This window comes from Phalacrocorax aristotelis, chromosome 1, assembly GCF_949628215.1.
Source record: "Phalacrocorax aristotelis chromosome 1, bGulAri2.1, whole genome shotgun sequence".
NCBI lineage: Eukaryota > Metazoa > Chordata > Aves > Suliformes > Phalacrocoracidae > Phalacrocorax > Phalacrocorax aristotelis.
In genome coordinates, this window is record NC_134276.1 from 7,684,452 (window position 1) to 7,705,633 (window position 21,182).

General features: G+C 40.8%; 1 protein-coding gene across 2 annotated transcripts in view; it reads left to right on the top strand.

Annotated features, from left to right (window-relative positions):
- Nucleotides 1-21,182, top strand: part of DLG2 (discs large MAGUK scaffold protein 2) — a 1,060,076-nt gene that overhangs the window by 384,301 nt on the left and 654,593 nt on the right. Inside the window, exon 1 of one of the 2 annotated variants that reach the window (XM_075079412.1) lies at nt 5,325-6,151. The exons of the other annotated variant lie outside the window; for it this stretch is intronic. Within the exon in view, the coding sequence (XP_074935513.1) occupies nt 6,050-6,151 (102 nt within the window). The 5' untranslated portion in view covers nt 5,325-6,049. Of the gene's footprint in view, nt 1-5,324; nt 6,152-21,182 lie in introns of those variants that run through there. 2 annotated transcript variants of the gene reach the window in all.

Genomic DNA, 21,182 nt, shown 5'->3' on the forward strand with positions numbered 1-21,182 from the left:
ACAACACTTTCCAAGCTGCCTGCCGCATCTGAATTCTTGATGCATAGGTGTTTTTCAGAGCATCTGAGCTGTCCTCTGCCTATCTATCTGCCTCCATGCTGTGATCTCAAGGTGCTAGAGGAGAACTTTCTGTCTCTGTGAGTTGTCAATGCCGTTGTCAGCATTAGGTGAAGCAAAGCAACTCTCCACCAGCAGGGTCTGCTGTTGGCAGGAGCCAACCAACAACTCATCCCTGTCTATCTACAGAGATTTGGGGAGCCAAGCCAGCTGCCACAAGCCACTGTGTGAGATGCAGCAGCTGCTGTTCATGACAGTGGAAGAGGTGGGTCCCAACAGTCACAACGGCACCTCACAGAAATAGCAAACCTGTCTCTACCTGAATAACCCCAGGGCTCTGTCCCACCTCCACCCCTGTGGCCCTATTCATCTTCTTCTTATGGCAGCACTGGCTCAGATCTAGTCTAGGCCTTGAGTCTTTGGACACAAGAAAAAGTCACCTTATCCCCTTTTCTAAGAACAGGGATGAAAATTCAACCTCATATTACTGCTTAGTGCAGTTCAAACATAACTTTGCATGAAATATAGACAGCTCACAAAATAGCAGCTCCTCCACTGATTTTAGCTGCTCTTGAACTGACATCCAGTGACTGTAAGGTCTTTCCCAGAGGGGCTTCGATGATGTGTGCTCACAGCCCAGAAGGCCAACCATACCCTAGGCTGCATCCCCAGCAGTGCGGGCAGTAGGGCCAGGGAGGGGGTGCTGCCCCTCTGCCCCACTCTGTGAGACCCCCCTGCAGTGCTGCGTCCAGCTTGGGGCTCCTCAGCACGGGACAGACACGGGGCTGTTGGAGCGGGGACAGAGGGGGCACAGCAATGCTCCGAGGGCTGGAGCCCCTCTGCTGCGAGGCCGGGCTGGGAGAGCTGGGGCTGTTCAGCCTGGGGAGGAGAAGGCTGTGGTGAAGAGAAGGCCTTTCAGTACTGATGGGTACAAACTTTTTAGCAGGCCCTGTAGTGATAGGACAAGGGGTAATGGTTTTAAACTAAAAGAAAGTAGATTTTGACTAGATATAAGGAAGAAATTTTTTACAATGAGTGTGGTGAAATACTGGCCCAGGTTGCCCAGAGAGGTGGTCGATGCTCCATCCCTGTACACACTCAAGGTCAGGTTGGATGAGGTTCTGAGCAACCTGATCTAGTTGAAGATGTCCCTGTTCATTGGAGGGGGGTTGGACTAGATGACCTCTAAAGGTGCCTTCCAACCCAAACTATTCTATGAGTCTATGATTCTATGATAATTGTTCAAAGGCAGGTGGATTTTCAGGCAAACTAAGCCCAGGCGTCTGATATTAACCAACAGATAAATATCAGCAAATTCCATTCTATTCCCCAAAATGACGAGCTTACATAAAGTGTAGGCTTTATGGCTGAGGTCCTTGAAATGTCCTAAGTAGAGGCCCTCCAAATGACAGGACACCTGTGAAAGCTTTGTTTCAGACTGGAGGTTTGAGACTGTTTTGTTCTTAAGAAACAAGTGGCACAGTTGTGTGTAGTCATTTCTATTCTGATGGGTGATCTTTCAAGTTTGTTTTATATGTATATTCTTTGGTTCCTTTTGTATGTTCTGCCTGTGGTATAACAAGCCTTTCCCCTTTTACTTTCATTTAATATGATTCTTTGAGAAGACAACTTCTCTTTAATCACTGTCAGAGACAGATTTAGTTTTCAGAAGGCTTGATTAGTGTACAGGAAATTCAGAAAAGAGCAACAAAGAAGGTGATTTTGAATTCTAACAAAAACTTAGAAGAAAGTTAACAATGCATATAGCTTGGCCAAGGGTCTTTAGATCATCTTGATCTTCTGGTATCTAATGGATGTGGTAAGGGGTTAGAGGAATTTGTAATGTTGGAGTAATGGAACCAAAAGTTGAGTGATGAAAATAGGGAAGGGGAAATACACAAATCTATAATACCAGACCTTAAGCAATTTCCTCAACAGAAACAGCAGAGAATTAAAAAAAAATAAATATCCTAATAGATTAAAGGGTGAATATCTAAATTTTTTTTGTGATTCTCCAGATCTTTACTTCTGTTTTTACCTGTATTATTCTTCTTGATTCTCACATGATATGTCAGGTGCAGGGCTAAGTATTGCTATTTGAACTAGCTCCAGTGCAGGAGGAGGTATATACACATTAGGTGAGGAAATACCATGCAAACAAGACCGTAATCCTTCCGGAAATGTTGCTCTGTTGTTCCAATTCATCTATTTCCACATAATGGGCCACTGAGAAAGGCAGAGGTTGTTGGAGAACCTGGAAAGTTTGGGTGTAGTCAATGGCTGGAGAGACTGGTAGAGCAGGAGAAATTTTACCAGCTGAACAGATGAAATGGAAATGGTAAATGGAGCAATAGTTCATGTTCCTCCCAAATCCAGCAGGTGAGGGGGAGAGTAACTTTTGCAAAAACTGAGCTCAGACAAGTACCAGGTGACTCTTATTCACTGGCGGGGTGATTTTACTTGAAACTTCTGGGAATTTTCTGGGTCTCTTCCCTTTTGCTAACAGCAAAAGAGGCACACTTCATTGTGGTAGCACAGTGTTTGCGAGCAAGTAGGCTTGAGTGCACTCAAGTCCAAAGTAAAACAGAGGGCTCACAAAACTCAGCAGATCAGTGGGCTCTCTTTTTCACAGAGTAACACCCACAATGTATGTGCTTCTGCATACACCATTAGAGCAAGAATGTGGACATAGATTTTCCAAGAACCCTTGCTCCTGTGGTATGACTGTGATTTAAATGCCTTACCTGGCAATTAGCAATTTACTTCTGTGTCTGTGATGAGTCCTATCGGGAAAAAACCAAAATAGAGAAGGATCATTGAGCAAGTGTTTTCTTATGGCAGTTTTCTATATGTGATTGTTGCTTAATTGAAATAAAAGTCTTGGCCAATTGTGATATGATTTATTATTCCAATCTGTCATTGGAATGAATCTTTCTTTTCTGATCTTTTCCCAAATTACTGTGCGTCAGGTAACTGTTTTTCACTTGAAAGCAACAATTAGTTTAAGTGTGAAGGGATGTTATTTCGTGCCTTGTGCAATACTCAGGTGATTAGTGCTTGATGCATCTTAACACTAAAATGAAATCACAGGTGAAACCTGTTCAGGCAATAGTGCCAGGGACTGGGGAAGAAATGGGAATTTTAATGAACAGATATGTCCTCCCTTTTGAGAGCACAAGCCATCTGAATGCAGTCAGATCCAAAAGATCCAAGAGTCTAACCAGCTGATTTTCCTTCCCTTCTTTGAAAGCTGAATTTGGAAATAAATGCAGGTGATTTTAATTTGGCCCTGTGACCACTAATTGGAAATCACATTTGTGATTTGTGAGTCCGGTTTTAAATCAGGACATTGTGTTTAAAACATTGAAAAGTGCAGATGTGAACTGTTCTTATATTAGAAATGCTAATGATTAGGACAGATTGAGAGTGTTACTGATTACTTAAATGTCTAAGATGGGTGGATGTCAGAACTGCTAAAACAGTTAAATAGCACAGTTTTCTGGCATTTTGTAGTAGTGTCTCCTAAAAACATTGCCATGCCACCCCCACCCCAGATTAGCGCTTCTAAGGCCAGTGATGTAGTGTGCTCACACCTTAAGGTAGCACTGTGATTCATGTTTTAATGATAGTGGCTGCTGGCTGTAACTATGGAATGTATTGTCATGGAAACTACACTTTTCTATATTTACACCAGTGCTGGTTATGCGAGAGACAGTACTTGAAAGAAAATCTGTATAATATATAGCTTAATAACGAGACAGGCAAGCTAGGAATAAGCAGATCAAAGATTCAGCAACGTTACGGCTGCTGTTTGTCAGCATAGGACTTTTCTGAACAGGCTCAGTCACTGTTTCAGATGATCGCTAGCACAGCAAGCCAGAAAGAAGCGCTGCTGCGATGTCACTGTGGACTAACAGGTCAGACAAACTTAGATTATTGATAACTGATTGATTGGCATCCGCATAGTGAACTCCCATGACATGTAACGCTCATGTCCAGGCTGTTCGGAAAAACAGAATGAGCTGAGTGAATCGAGGACACCGGGCTGTAAGGGCCTGTTATTTGCAAGAAATAAATCTTCAGAAATGGAACTGGGTTGTAACTCTAACTGTGGAACAGTTCTATCTGTCACTTCAGTCTAGAAACTACTGTCATTTTACTGAGCTTGGGCTCTTGCAAGCTCTGAGTTCAAAAATATAGAGTGAGAAACAATAATCAGAAAATATTATAGCACATTGAAATTTAGCTACACACAAAAATTGCATAAAAATAAAGTTATCGTATGGTGCAAAAGAAAGAATAGGATCAGAGCTGTTTAAGCAAATGGTTCTTTTATGTTTCTGAACTTTGCAAAGCAAGGGTAGGTGATTCTGAAGATATTCTACTTAAAATTTAGATGTATATATGCATGCACTACACATGCATATATATATATTTACAGAAATATAAAATCTTAGTAGAAGACGTCTCCTACATTAGGGTCTGTGGTCTCAAGCAGATATTTTTAAACATTCTGCACCATTCACCCTCTATACCGCTTGACCTGGCTGCATTCAGAGACCTCCATTTGCCATTCTCTCCGTCTGTTGTATAACAAATTTCTAGTTTGGGTTTATTACAGAAAATTGTTTCAGTTGTGCCTTAAGACCTCGCTCGCGATTGCCAGGGAGACAAGCTGCTCTCATTTCTTTAGAAAGAGTTTCTAATTTGATGGGCAGAGCTCAGTGAATCACAAAAAAGCAGGGTCAAGTCACTGTGAAACAACTGCTGGGTTTACCTTACTATCAGCTGTGAAAGCATCGCTTCATTTTCTGTATCGTAGCCTTTTCATTTTATATTTGTGTGCCTGCCATGACTGAACCTAAAACTGGAGGATATATTCATCCAACTTTTGATATAAATAATCCTCTTAAAAGCACAGCTAGTGGTTTGCTCATCCAAATGCTTTATTATGCATTTTCAGCTGGTGTTGCTTTAAATGAAGGAACAGCGACAGCTGTAACTGAATCCATACCAGCGTTATGCTCCCAAACTTCTTGAATTATTTCATTTCTGGAATACAGCAAGCTGTTTGCAGGTTATAGGATAACAGTACTAGCAGGAGTCAGCAGTTACACTGCCTCAAAAGCAGAGTTTAAAGAGGGTTGCGTTTTAAGCTTCATGCTGGTGCATTTGCCGTGTAACTTCATATCTTTATTCAGTGTCTCCTGCAATCCTTCAACCTGTCTATTTGTAAATTTGTGCCTGGAGAAAGCTCCCATGTGGCAAGCCAGGATTGGATAAATGTTACTTGTATTTCTCTGATTGCAAACTCCCAGCATCTGGGATTTTCAGCTTTGAGTACAGTTTGTATCCTGCTGAGATTCATCTTTTTGGGGAAAGCAAAGGTCATCGCTTCTCCGGAGTTGCGACTGATTTGATTCTTTTTCTCGGGGAGGCGCTGGGAAGGGAATCCTTATTGGAATGCATATTGATAAAGGCTGAGGATTCTGGCTTCTTAGATAAGTAATTTTTTTCTCTCTTCTCTCCCCACAATGACTATGTATTGCAGCAACTCACTGGCTTTTTACCAAATCAGGAGCTGCAGTATTTTTCTTCCGATGGAATAATTTCAGCCCACTTCAGCTAGCATGACAATCTTATGTGATTGTTATGAGTAGGCGTTTACATCCTTTTACATGCTAATACTGCCACACCTGCTAGTCCCCCTCATTTCCATTTCTCTTTTTTTTCTTTTTTTTTTTTTTTTTCAATGTAAAAACTAATTTCCCAGAGGAAGGGAAATCCTGAGATTCGTGATCAATGCTGCATCGTTGATTCATCAACAAAGAAGGGGATGGCTGAATGGGACACAGGTAGAGATTCAAGCAGGCTGCTTCTGACCAGCAAGAGAAAAGCTAGCTGTTGAGCAGCATATGTTGCCACTCCATGTGCTGTATTAGCTACTTGTTTTTAGCCTTCAGTAGGCTGCCACTACTGCAGCACTAAAGGAATGTGCCCTATTGTTAGAAATCCTGACTGCTTTACACCAATGATTTGCCACTGCAAAGTTGCATGCACCAACAACACTTTATCGTTGATGTTTGGATGCAAGGTAGGATGTGGTTAATGTATTTAAATGCATGCTGTAACTCCTTTGAATATCTGTGCTATTTAATTTCATGTCTGACTAGAGATTTCGATGCAAATTGCGATACGTTGGCTATAAATTAGGGCTTACAGCCGATATGTTTTAAATGTTAGGAAAAAAATCAGAAGTAAAGCTTTCTTATTTCCCATGGTTATATGAGTATAGATTTACATAGGATAATCTAATGGATTATGAAGCATTTGTTTTAGAGTTGATTGTATACTTAGCTAACAGTGCTAAGATTACTAAATCACTACTCTGCCATTTGCCCAGCTTTATTGATTTTGATGTGTATACTGTTATTATAAAAACACAAACCAGCAAGAATGAATATATTTTTCCATTTATATTGCTGACATGGCTTTTAACCATAAGTGCAATACTAAAGTATACAGCCCTGCACTTCTCTGTAAGAAATAAATAAAGTAAGCTCCTGAACCAATTTTTAAGTCTACAGGAATATCTTTAAATAAGTGTTTTCTTCTGGGCACTGGACAATCATTTAATTTCCCTTTTAAATTTAAATCAAAAGGTGGCGCAGTTAACCAAAGAAGTTTCTTTCCTGGCTGTGTAATGCAATCCCACCTCAATTTTTTTAACAAAGGTGTTGGGTTGGACTATATTTTTCTCCATATACATCCTGACTTGACATTAAGGTATAACCAGTGTTGTTATTTTACTGAAATGAAAATTCAAAAGTGATGACATGTTTTTAAAATTTATTATCCTTGGGTAAACAAGTTTGGTTCTTGGATCACTGGATCAATCATGATGATTTTACAGGGGGGTTACCGATTTTGTCCCATTCTTTTTCCTTGCTATCCTTAAATACTGGATGATATTAAAACCATTCCTCTATGTTTAAATAGAGTAGGAAATGGGCAGCTGTATAAAAAATGGTAGTGATAGTGATTACTTTTAAATCATCTGCATAACTTTTTTAATCCTCAAAAATGGCTAAGCTACAAACAACAAATTTTAGTTGTACAGTCCACAACCTAGGGAACACAGTATAATTTTTGAGTTCCTATGTGACAGAGTAGCCTAAATAAAATCAAGTGACTTTATGAAATAGGTTATATATGACCCAATGCTCCCTAAACATAAATCAGCTATAAGTTAATGACAGATCATCTACTGCTTCGTATAACATACTTAAATTAGGTTACAGTCAAACATTTACAATTTACTTGTCTACCTTCTCTTTTTCCTCAAACTAAGGCCTGCCTACATCTCTGGTTACTTGAGACTTTCCTGGACTGAAGTTTTTCCTTTCTTCACTTCCTTTTTAAATAGGCAAAAATATGTTCTATTAGCAAAAGGGTTATAATTTAATTGCTGTGTCATGATGCCACTAGTGACATAAATTGCATTAAGAGTTTCACAGTTTAAAAGCTTTTTTAATTTGCATCTTTTTCATAAGAACAATTCGTATTTCTTTTTTATTTTAACTTTAAAAACTTAAGCCCTCTTGTTTTCAAGTGTTTAGTTCTAATTAATAAAGGTGAATTGTTAGTCAGGGGAAATGAAAATCAAGCCACCCTTCTACAAAGGTAGGCCAGCGGCCTAGGGACTGGTATCCAATTTGTATTCCTGCCTGTAAGCATGATTTTCAAAGGATACTCTTTGATGCACTTAAGTTCTTTCATTGTTTTCAGATCCTGTTAGGAAGAAGCAAGAGAATAAATATCATAAACTTCAAACTTTTTTCCTCCTCTTTCTTTAGTGCTTCAGGGTCATTAAGTTAGTCACAGCCAATGTTTTACCTTCTTGCGGTGGTGTATGAACTACTTCTCTAATGAAAAGTGGATGTGTGGGATAGTGATCATTTTCAGAAAGATGAGAAGCACGAGTGAACTGAGTTATCTTCAGTTGGTTCAACACATGTCAGATTAGTACCCTTTGATACCACCATCAAGAAAACATCAGATATTCCCTATACATACCAGTATATCACCTCACTTCAAATATCTTTTTCTCATTTCCTTATGTTTTGCAGCCTATATCTAAATACATAACTTTTTGCTTTGGACACATAGGGTTATATTTCTAGATTTGTGGGTGCAGATCTGCTGTTAAGAAGCAAAGATATTTCTTTTTAGGAAATCCTTTAGTTACATGGCATGAAATCATGGATCTAAGCATGCTCATAGTATGACTTCTACAATCACGTGGTTCTAGAACGCGGGAAGGAGAGTAATATGCTGGAATAACACTATGTTCTGGGTGGTAGAGGAGAAAATAGGTCCCCAGAATAGGAGAATTTTAAAATATAGATAGTGGAATAGACAACAAAGGATTCAAAGTTCCGGCAAATATCTCCAAGTTATTTTATAATAACCAGGTCAGGTTAATGACTAGCTCCTTTTGGAAGGACAGTGCAAGTTGCAGGAATGAAATATTGCTCACTCTCTTGATTTACAGTTTTTACTTTTAATTTTATGTCAGATACAGTCACCTTTTCCTATGGGCACAGGAGCGAGAGAAATGCGCCACATCAGAACCATCGCACCCGTTTTTATCTGTTCCCAATGCAATAATTTTACAGTCTGCTCACTCCTAACAGGTGGTGCCAGGGAGTTAATTTGGGAGGGCAGGAAGAGGGTGTGCATGTCTTACTACACCATATGTTGCAAAGAAGGCAGTGGAGGAGTCTTAACTGTGCCTGCAGGAAGCATTCCTTTTCAGCTTGTTTTCCCAGATTTGACAGTTGACCTTGTCCTGGACTTTTGCTTTCAGTTACACCCAGTTTTATGATCCTTGGCCTTGAACTTGCAAAGAACTCAGAGCAGTTTAATTTGAAAGGCAGGGTAGTGTCTACCTGAAGTGCCACTCTTGCAACCTCCTTTAACCTATTTAAACACTTCTCCCATTTCTGGTGGGGAAGCACCAGTGTTTCCACCACAGCGGTACAGAGCCAAAGCAGCGAGGGGATAAGCGGGTTTTCAGATATGGCCCTCAGTTCCAGGAGGTGGTTTGCAGAACTTTCTTGTTCATAACCTTGCACGGGTGGGACATGAATGTGTATTCTCTGAGTCTTAGGCTTGGTGCACAGCTACTGGACAGATTTGTGACTGTGGATTAAAGGACAGCCCGTGTGTTATATAGACCTGTGTTCACAGATCTCCATCGAGAGGAGTGCCAAGGCATATATCAGATGCTTACTGAAGATGGTGAGACTCAAATACAAGTTTAAATGTCAGTATGTGCTTACTCACTTTGCCGAATTGGGCCCTGTAATAGTTCATTTAGTATTGCAGAAGAGAGATCTTCTGACTCTTAATACCCTATTCATTTTGCTCTTATTAAAAGTGCCAGGAAGGGATTTCAGATTGACTGAGACGTTTCTTAAACTACATTTCAGCCAAAATTTTGACACTCACACGGAAGTGTTTTTCTGTCTTATCTCCTTTACCTCTATATATTTAAAATAGATATTAAGATTACTCCATTGAAAGATGAGTGACTTTCCACTTTGTTGACCTTTAACAGGTATTTTGATGAATCCTACTTTCCTTTTGATTTAAGTTTGTTTTTATATCTGTCCTAGCATAATTCAAAAGTTTTTTTTTAAAAGGGATAAGATATACCTTCCTTTCTTCCCTGTCTCCTTTCTTTCCTCCTAGCACATTCGTCACAAATAGTCCTCCAGCACAATAGCTGATTTTGGGTTTTTTTTCCCTACTATTTCTCTGTTTTAGCTGAAATAGCCAAATAGTGACCTATACCGCTATCCAAGATGAGCATGAAAGTAAAACCACTTGTTTCTTCAGCTGCCAAAACTTCTTTGTTTTGCAAAACTCTTGTAATACAGGTTTTTTTATTAAAAATAATAATAGGGAATATTACTGAAAGTCTTGATATTCATATTTATTATTTTTAACATTATCAAACTACTGGTTTTCTGTACTGGCATTATTATTAGTCTCTTGAACAAACTCTGGTATGTCACTTAGTTCTTAATTTAGAATAGTCTCTATATTGTCACAGTCTAGACCTGGTCATTGTAAGAAATAGTAATCTGAGATGTCGGGAAAATACTTTTCCAGCTAGGTATGATACACGGTAGATTGTGCTCAAAGCCTTGCATGCTTTATCTACTTGATGCATCTCCGGGAGCTCAAAGGAGATTTTACATTTCATGGGACAGTCTGAGGTGGTTTCCGGATGCAACAAGATGAACATTTTCATTCAAATTATAAATTATCTTTTGAAATGAATCTCCCAGCCCTACCCATGTGTCCTTTGTTTTGCATTGCAGAGTAGGTTTAGAGTGTGCAAACAGGATGCCTTTTTGATGAAACTAAGCAGAAAGATGTATCCCAGGAACACACCTGGAGTATTCTGCAAAATCTTATGGGTATTCAGTTTATAATAACAGATTAGCACTGTTTCAAAGTACAAAGCAAGATATATTTGTAATGTGGTTGAGTCCTTCTTACCAGCTCTTCATTTTGTGGATCCATTCCTACTGCTTACTGATGTGGACGTAACCTCTGACTCCATTGACATATTTCAGTTCTGAGTTTTTGGGGGCCAGAACTGGGCAGACGTAAAAATACAATGTATTCATGTTCATTCTTACTTCTGCGGTCCATCTATAGAGACTGATGTATTGTATAAGGTTCCGGAACTCTCAGAAAGCGTTTACTGACTATTCATAGATAATCAGCAGGATAAATCAGCTGGAACATTACTGCCACTTGCTATGCATAGCATTTGACAGTGGCACTGAGAAACTTACTTCCACATACTATTCTTGTTAGGCCACTGTGGTGTTAAAATAAAAATGTTCAGCAATAGAGGAGCTGCAGAAGTGATGCAGGATTGCCACTGGCAAGAGACTCTGAGTATGATCAGTTGTGTCACAGAGGATTTGTACATTAGTGTACAGCTCTCAAGGCAGGGAACGTTTTCTTCTCTGGCACAGCATTTATGCAAGCAAGACATGGGGTGTAAGCCCAAGCGATTTCAGCTGGCCATATCTTTTATTTTCTGTTAGACATTGCCTAACACCCTATACTTCAACACTCTTGGCTTAAGAACAAGTACAAGTCCTCCCCAGTGGTTTCCACCCATCATCAATGTGTGTGGGAAAAGATGAACTAGATATTGTACTCTAAGGCCACAAGACGGAACTTTTCTGAGGCCAAAGTAGCAAGTTATAAGGCTGTGGGACACTGCCAGGAACTCTTCCCAGTACTAAAAGGTGTTTAAAGTGGATCCTACTCTTCAGAACTTCTTGTTCCCAATGGTTGAGGAGCACTGCACTGGTGAGGTACTCTGGTATCAGGGGTGAGCAGACTGCAACTTTGTAAATTATCCTGAGTTTGTGATCTTGAACTCAGTGTGGGTGCTGCAGAAATCAGTTTACAGGAGGCACAAGATTGACAGAAGCCTAAGGAGAGGTAGGAGGCAGCAGCAGGAAGAGCCAGGTGGGGCAAGTGGAGGAAAGGCATGAGGAAGGATGATGCAGAGACAGCAGCTCGGGGGTAGGATGAGAAGGCAGTGCCCTGAGCAAGGGTTCTGAGGAGGCAAGCAGAAGAGGAAGCCATGCCGGCGAGGTCTGGCTAGATTGAAAATGGAAAAAATTTGTTAGATCATGAATCCTCTGAAACGATGGGCCCATCCCCTCAATCACGTAGGAGTTAAGCCACTGGTTAGGGAATGCAAACAAGCGTTACCATTTCAGTCTTGTTTGGCGTGAGCTCACTCGCTAGCTGTCACTCACTGGCACTGGGCAACGTCTGGGCGGGTGATGCCCAGGCATTTTTCTAAAAGCATCAAGATCAGATGTTAAAAATATTTCTGCTTGTGTGAGAATACCACATCTCATTTTTTTGCCACTGTCCTGCCCACGAGCTCCCTGTATGTTGTGAAGGAGATGGGTGGCTGGTAGGAGATTTCCTGAGGAACCACTCCATAACAAATGTGCAGATAGTTTAAATTAAGAAAACAACACTAAAAGTGGCTTTTTTAATAAAGTTTGGGTTTTTTTTAAAGTGTATACACTGAAAGAAACTTCTCTTGTAGGTGGGAAGTTCAATCCCTACATCATTTTGAATCACTGGCCTTTTTACCACATTTTGCTAGAATATCTGCTTCTAGCTGCCATCGGGGGTTGGACTCTGGACTGGATGGCCCACGGTGCTCACTGTGCATGCTTCTGTCATCACAACAGGAATATTTACTGGTAGAACAGCAACGGAGTCTGATTTTCATCACTCTGGATTACTTAAAATTCACCTGAAGATAAAGGATGCTATGAATACCCTCTGTATTGTACCTTTAAATGTATAGCCATGGTGGGAAATGTGTTTCTTTTTAAGCTAGTAATAAAGCAGAGTTGATTGTCATGGTTCACATGTACTGTATTAGAAATATAACAATAACGTTACCTATGGAAAAAGTAGGGCAGGAGGCACATAGCTAAGCGTTACTGAATATTTTGAAGGGGAAGTTCAGAGCTTGCTCAAACACTCAATTTTTTAAATATCTTTTTTGCTTTAAATTATATGTAATAATTACATAAAATGAGGTACTTTCAAATAGAAATATATAAATACTGGAATGACTTGATGCACAGTTACATGAGCTGCTTGATTTTGCAAACTAATTATTGACTAAGAGCGGGCTATATATAGACATTCATCTTAACTGTAAAAGATGTCAGGGAAGAGAATGGTGAAAAAGAAGTGTTATATAAATATATTTAAGTGATAATAGCAATAAAACTGAAAACTGTCACTGAACAGTTCTCCTGATCTTTGAAAAGTAGCTTTTATATTTCCACTGTAGCTGTCAGAAATATTCCCGTTATTAGAATATACGTATTTATTACTTTCACTTTTCTGATTATATTTCCTTCAACTTTAAGCATTTGATATAATATTAATAATCACTAGGGACAGGATTTTTCAAGAGGGCCTGCTTGGGGTTTGTGCTGAAAGCAGTGGAAAGCTAAATGGGAAAAAAGATTACTGATGGGGACTCCTGCAACTCTCTGTAGACATTAATGATCTATAATCCCATAAGAGATGGCACAGAATGATCTGATGAAGTATGCAGGCAGTTTGGGATATTCTTTTGAGTCACTTGGCTATTGAGTGTATTGAGAGTATCATTATAAATCTATAAGGTAAAAATCATAGATTCATAGAATCATAGAATCATTAAGGTTGGAAAAGACCCTTAAGATCATTGAGTCCAACCACGAACCTATCACTGCCAAGTCCACCACTAAACCATATCCTCAAGCACCACATCTACCCTTCTTTTAAATACCTCCAGGGATGGAGACTCCACCACCTCCCTGGGCAGCCTCTTCCAATACTTGACAACCCTTTCAGTGAAGAAGTTTTTCCTAATATCCAACCTAAACTTCCCCTGGTGCAGCTTGAGGCCATTTCCTCTCGTCCTATTGCTTGTTACCTGGGAGAAGTGACCAAACCCCGCCTTGCTACAACCTCCTTTCAGGTAGTTGTAGAGAGCGATAAGGTCTCCCCTCAGCCTCTTCTCCATACTAAACAACCCCAGCATCCTCAGCTGCTCCTCATAATACTTGTTCTCCAGACCCTTTACCAGCTTTGTTGCCCTTCTCTGGACACGTTCCAGCACCTCGATGTCCTTCCTGTAGTGAAGGGCCCAAAACTGAACACAGTACTCAAGGTGTGGCTCCCTTCATCCAGTTTCAGTGAGGAATTGCACCCATTAGCTCAAATGATCCCCACCAAGTTGTACCTGGCCAGAAATCAGGCTTTCTGGGAAAACGTCTGACTCTCAGTAAAATTGAAAATTATTTTTTTTTCAATTTTCCCTCAAACTGACATTTCAGAAACCTTGATCTATGAGAATCCTGACACATCATTTTGGGGAGATTTCCTTTAGGGGATGCTCACAGCTGTTTGGTGTAATTAAGATGGAATATGCCAAATATGAATTTTCAGAAAGATGTAAGCTGGTGCCAGCACCAAAGTCCACATAATGAATCACCTGGAGGCTCTGTAGCTATGGCAAGTGCGGTACAGAGCCTATGTTGAGATAGCTACCTGCAGAAGGCAATGTAGACACATACAAGGTTGCTATTGTTGCAAGATGTGAGTTCATCCACTATGGAAACACACCTGTAACTATGACCTTGGGCCAGCTGCAAAATTTTTAGCATATACCTATATATGGCTAGGTAAATCAGGGCTAATGAGTATACTCAAGTACTAGACTCCATATTGCAAAATTCTTAGTTTTGTTCCTCAGATGTATTCTGAGGTGCTCCCAAGATATTTCAAGGCAATTCATAGGCTTGTCTTGAAGGACTGTTCACTCCAGGGAATCTTTCCAGGAGGGAGCCTGGATGAGACTGCATCAGAGAAGATTACTTCCAGCCTACAGCCTCCCCTCTGGGCTATATTTTCAAGCACACCCCACCCCTGCTCCTTGCCTTTGTATGGTATTTCATAGCCTGCACTATAAAATCATAGAATCATAGAATTATTAAGTTTGGAAGACACCTCTCGGATCATCAAGTCCAACTGTCAAAACAACATTATCATGTCTACTAACCGTGCCCTGAAGTGCCACAGCTAGACATTTTTTTGAACACCCCCAGGGGTTCAGTGGTGACTCCACCACCTCTCTGGGCAGACTCTTCCAATGCCTGACCACATTTCAGTAAAGAAATTTTGCCTAATAGCCAATCTAAACCTCCCCTGATGCAGCTTTGAGGCCATTTCCTCTTGTCCTATTGCTAGTAACTTGGGAGAAGAGACCAACCCCCACCTCACTACAACCTCCTTTCAGCTAGTTGTAGAGAGCGATAAGATCTCCCCTCAGCTTCCTCTTCTTCAGGCTAAACACCCCCCGTTCCCTCAGCCACTCCTCATAAGACCAGCTCTCCAGACCCTTCCCCAGCTTCATTGCCCTTTTCTGGACACGCTCCAGCATCAGGATGTCTTTCTTGTCCTGAGGGGCCCAAACCTGAGCCCAGCATTTGCGGTGCGGCCTCACCAGTGCCGAGTACAGGGGCACCATCCCTGCCCGGCTCCTGCTGGCCACACCATTGCTGGCACAAGCCCGGGGGCTGTTGGCCTCCTTGGCCACCTGGGCACACTGCCGGCTCATGCCCAGCTGGCTGTCAGCCAGCACCCCCAGGGCCTTCTCCACCAGGCACTTTCCAGCCACTGTAGCGTTGCATAGGGTTGTTGTGACCCAAGGGCAGGACCCAGCCCTTGACCTTGTTAAACTTCATACAATTGGCCTTGGCCCATCGATCCAGCCTGTCCAGGTCCCTCTGCAGAGCCTTCCTGCCCTCGAGCACACCAACACTCCCACCCAACTTGGTGTCATCTGCAAACTTACTGAGTGCACAGTCGACCCCCTCATCCAGATCATTGATAAAGATGTTAAACATGACTGGCCCCAACACTGAGCCCTGGGGAACCCCACTCGTGACCGGCCGCCAACTGGATTTAGCTCTGTTCACCACCACTCTCTGGGCTCGGCCATCCAGTCAGTTTTTTGCCCAGCAAAGAGCACACCCATCCAAGCCATAAGCCGCCAGCTTCTCTAGGAGGGTGCTGTGGGAGGCAGTATCAAAGACTTTGCTGAAGTCCAGGCAGACACATCCACAGCCTTTCCCTCATCCACTAGGTGGGTCACCCTGTCACAGAAGGAGCTCAGGTTGGTCAGGCAGGACCTGCCTTTCATGAAGGCATGCTGGCTGGGCCTGATCCCCTGGTTGTCCTGCACTTGCCTTTAGTATCAACATGAACATGAACCTTTCTGAACCCTTGGCCTGGGAACGAGGGATCATGCTGAGAAACAGATGTATTTAGCATAGTACATGTAGTATAAGAATCTCAGGCATGATTCCAGATCTGGGAGCTTGGAAAATCTAACAAATAGGGCAGAGACCATAACAGCTCTGTCAGGCTTTGTTCTTCTGGACCTACCACCACCATACCTGTGACAGTCCACCTGGTATATTGTATTATATCTCCAAGCCCAAATTTATTAAGAAACCTGCCTTGGACTCAACAAAAGGCAAGTGACACTGTGTCCATCACATAGGGTTACTCCACCCTCGAATACATCCCACCTGCTTAGCTATATCCACTTACAGTTTGTTAACCACAGATCCTGCAAGTAAGAGAGAAGTTTAAACTCAGTGAATTAAGAGGGTACATACCTGTGAAGGCATTTAAATTAGTAATGCACACTTGTCTACCACCTTGTAAGACTGGTACATAGCTTATAATGTCCTCCTGTTAAAGTATGTTAGTCCTGGCACTTACACTCTTTCTGAGAGGTATTGTCAGCTGGCAGTGAGATGCCTTGAAATTCCTATATATTCCAGGGATATCCCAGTCTGTATTAAACATAGTTCTGTAATGGGATAATCACCTTCATAAAACATTTAGAAAACAGTCGCAGCCAGAGAGGGGTCGGTGGCCTCTATTTAGGACAGGGAAGAGGAATTCCTTATTTCTCTCTGGCTTTCACGTAGAGTTCCTGTTGCGGCCTGGGGCAAATTGTGCCTTGCGCCTCTTTCTAGAAAATCAAGTTGGTAATACCTGCCTCAGAGGAGTACTGAGAATTAATAATTATTTCATGTACACAGCACTGAAATGAAATGAGCACTGTAAGTACAATGCACCATTGGTTTTAAGGACTAATATAAAGACATGGCAAGGCTAAGGTAGGGGAGGTTATAAGTGAAAATGGAGCAATAATATTTGTGAAAATCAAACAATTTCCTCCTCCTTTTTTGCTGTCCAGCTCTCTCCCCACAGTATTTATTTCAGGTATATCTTGAAATACTATTGTTTAATTTTTTTTTAAAGTTCTCCCTCCAGGTCTGAGCTTTCACATCCCAATTTTTGCCCACAGCAAATTGTTATGGTTGAATTTCAAGTCTCTGGAAAAGGGAAGGGGGCTTGAAATGAGAGTACTGACAGGCTCTTATCTGCACCTGTCCAAGTAGTGCTTCTATCATCTAATTTATAAAGTTGCTGTAGGAGAGAAGCGCTTTCTAGAGCTCTGGTTATTTGAGCTTTTACTTTGAAAAGAATGTTTAAAAATAGTCATAGGATAATACATGAGGCAGGAAGCAGACAAGCAGATGAACATAAACCTGTTGCAAGGAGGCAAATCAGTAACAGCATCACACAAATTTTGTGACTTTTCAGGAATTCTGGTTAGGCTGATTGCTAGGAGGAACACTCAGCCCATTTCAGAGGGCCATATGGCTCTCTCAAACTACACATTAAATCCCAGATTCTGCAGCCTACAATAAATTAAGCAAAGTGCTATAGAGTTCCATGAAGTCCAGGATGCAACAACCTGCAGTCCTGTGACTGAAGGTCTTTTCAGTACTGTTAGTAACAGTGTTTTGCACTGTGCCTATAAAATAAATTAAACCTATACATTTCCTACTCATTACATTCCCTTGCCTGTGTTAGTATTTGCACTTGGATTTCTGGTCCTTAGCTTAAGTAAGGTAATAAATTAGCTGGGTAGGAAGTCAACACTTGACAGCGTAAGAAAGCATAGTATGTTTTTGCAATGGCAATGTTAACTGAGGACTGATATTCCATACACAGTAGTTCGGGCTATAAGATAACCATGACAATACATTTTCATAAGAAAGTTTGCGGATATATTTTGAAACATGTATTCCTAGCCAGAACAATTAAGAAAAATCAGGGGAGGAGAGGGAGAGAAGAGGAGGGAGAAAAGATGACCTAGAAAATGCTCTTGAGGATCTAATTTTGTGTGTATGTACGTATTACAAATGAGCCTGTTGCACCTCCTCCCATAAAGCCCTGGTATTTTGCACTCTTTACTATATGCATCAACCCCCATGTGAGTTCCAGTCATGCAGCTCTTTAATTTTACAGCATTAAGGGCATGTCTTTCCAGTGTCTCGAAGTTCATAGCCTTTAAGAAGTTGGAAGCTAGCAGAGATAGAGGGAAGTGTGACTTTGTGAGGCAAATCTTTAGAGGATTGCAAGATCTGGTTATGAAGAAGAAGCTTTTGTATTAAAAGTATTATTTTTGCAGGGCCCCTGAGCTTGACGCTTACTTCCTCAGGCCAGGTACAGCTGCAGGGACAGAGGAACATCATCTCTCTCACAGAGCTGGCAGTTGAACCTCAGTCTGTTGCATCTTGTGCTGGAGCTGGCTTCCGAAAACAAAGGTTTAACTTGCTGTCTACTGTTGCTTAATCTGTACAGATCTGATATATAAATCTCTCACTGGTGCTTGATTGAGGCACCTTTTCACAGAGCATTAGCAACTACTGCTTTCCAGTGTAATTGGAATAAAAATGTTCACTGTGCTGTGCCAGAGAAACAGAGCTGCTCTCAAACTAATCCCCATTCTGTGTGCAAACACCAGCTCTTTATTAACTATTGTTATTCACCAGGAGGGACAGCTTAGGGCTCCATGAGTTAATAAAGTTTCTGTTATTGAATAAGAATTAGTTGTCCTGTAGTCTGATGATTTTTATTCTGGTGTCTTCAGTTTATTCATTAAAGAAAGAAGCCTAGATAGGAAAGGGTCAGCTCACATTATCAGAATGTGTACAAAGTAATCACAGAATCATAGAAATGTTGATTGGAAAGGACCTCTATAAATCACCTCATCCAAATTTCATTGAAAGATGGAGAAATGAGAGGTGATTTAGCATCAGCCATACACCTCACTTTGCAGAAGAAATGGTTTGGTTTTTAAGCAGTGCCAGATGAAATATACCTTCAGCTAAAACAGGAGGAAATTTGGGGAGCATAATACAGTGTTTAAAACAAGGGAAAGGAGGTTAAATGTTCTGGGCGCTGCCCCTTGTCCTTTTACTGATTCTATAGAAGAAGTAGAGAGTCAATTTAAACCCCTTTTGATAAAACTGGGAGTATTGCCAGGGGCTTGAATGGTAGGGACTGAAGTTACAGGGGCTAGGGTTTCACCTTTTGTGCTTTAGTTTTTCTATTAGTAAAAATGTTCAGGTAGAGTTTGTGAGACTCTCAGGTTGAGATTCTCCAGACACTTGGGTACCAGCCCCCTTGGCTTTTCATGGCAATTAAGCACCTTCTAAGGATCTGACCAATCAGTACATCTCTTCCTCCAGTGCTTCCTTTATTCTGCCCATGTCTTCTCTCTTACTTTGCTTTGCTTTACCTCTTAAATATGCATATGTCCTTCCTTTGCTGTTGCTGGCTCTCACTTAAAATTCACAGCTAGACCCCAGGTCAGTGGATGTGGTTGAGAAGAAGAATGAAGTTAACAGGGCATTTCTAGACTAAATGACAGACAGGAACAGGGAAATGTGTCCATACGCGCTCACATATATGTACGTACACACCAACAGGTCACTAAACTCTGCACTTACCTGGTACGCTAGCAATACTCCCACTCTTAAATTCTGAAAATTTGGTGACTGTAGGCCTTGGATGAGGTGGTGGGTGGGTGGGAGAAGTGGAATATCTGTTTAAGGCTGTAAAGCTGCATTTAAAAGTGTCAGAAATATTTGTGATATGGAGGTCTATTTGCCTTATATAAAAAATGCACATTGACACGTCCCTGAAATTTGTTATGCAAGAGTGAGAAGTCAAACAGGACTTTGAATGCTGCAGTAAATAATAGCAAGATTTGTTGTCAAAACTCTAATAAGTTAAATCCTGCCAACGTATTTGACATATTTCTTTCTTAAGAAGGTTTTAACGCCTTGAATTAAGGGCAACTAAAATTAAAATAAACCAAGAAAGGGCAAGGGAACACATTCCGTGTTGTATTTCCTACATAATTTATTTCCCTAGCTATATTGTGAGACGCTGATGCAGAGACCAAAGTAAAACTGATAAAGCATATCATAGCAAAATACCTCTGTATTAGTAATTCCAGATTTAGCTAAACCACATAAATGTTCTGTGTAAAGAACAAGGCATGACACTTAATAAGACGTCTATGCTTTGGGGAGTTGAATTTCAGAAATTAAGGTTAGGGTTTCTTACTGAGATGCTTAAGTGCAAAATTTCCTCAGACCTCAGTCAGAATTGGTACCAAAAGTAATTTTGTTATTTGGTCTCAAAATATTGCTGTCATTTTAAAGGGTGTAAGCCCCCCGAAGAATGTCTTCTCTTGCTTTTCCTGTTATGCTTAGATTAGCTTGACAAAAGCTCCACAGAGCATCACATGAGTATGAAGTACAACACTATATGTGGTCCAGTGGTATCTGTTGGATTTTATTTGGACCTAGGGCCAACAAGTTTTGGCACAAAATTTACCAAAGGGGACTAATGTGGTCATACATTAGATGGCTTTTTCAAGTGCCAGACAAGGCATGCAAAAGTGGTAAATAACAACTAAACACAGCGTTTCTTTGGTGTTCCGTAGCCATTACATTGTTATTTTCTGCATGTGAATAAAAGTTCTGATAATCTTCATTTGTTAACTACAAGACAAAGATTCATTTTCCTGGTGTGACTAATACAGAACAGTTTCTTTTCATCCAAAAAGACTAGCATGTACTGCAAAGAATAAGAAAATAATGAAGCTGCAGCAGGACAAAAGAGAAGGTGCTGAAAACCAGAAAGAGCTGAATAGTTTTTGAAGTCATTACTCTGCAAATTATATTTTCTGTGTGTGAAGCTTTGAAAATGAAGTTAATTTCTCCCTTTTATAATAATATTCTTGAGCCTACAGTGTGTGAGCAAAACAATTCTATGTCTGACACTCGCTGATATAATGATATTAAGGTGCTATTCCCAAAAGAGAAAGACCTTGTAGGCATCTATCATATGTACCAGTTAGGAGGTGAGAGTCCAAAAGAAGAGAAAAACACTTTATTTTTATGATTTTCAATGTGTTATCAGTAAGCATTAAATGCCATAAATATGAGCAGAGACACCTGCGGATTTGGTAGCTTTGTGGCTGGAAATGACCGGTCTTCAGGTGATGGTGGCCTTCTGGCTGGGTTTGCTACCAACTACAGCTGTTTACATCA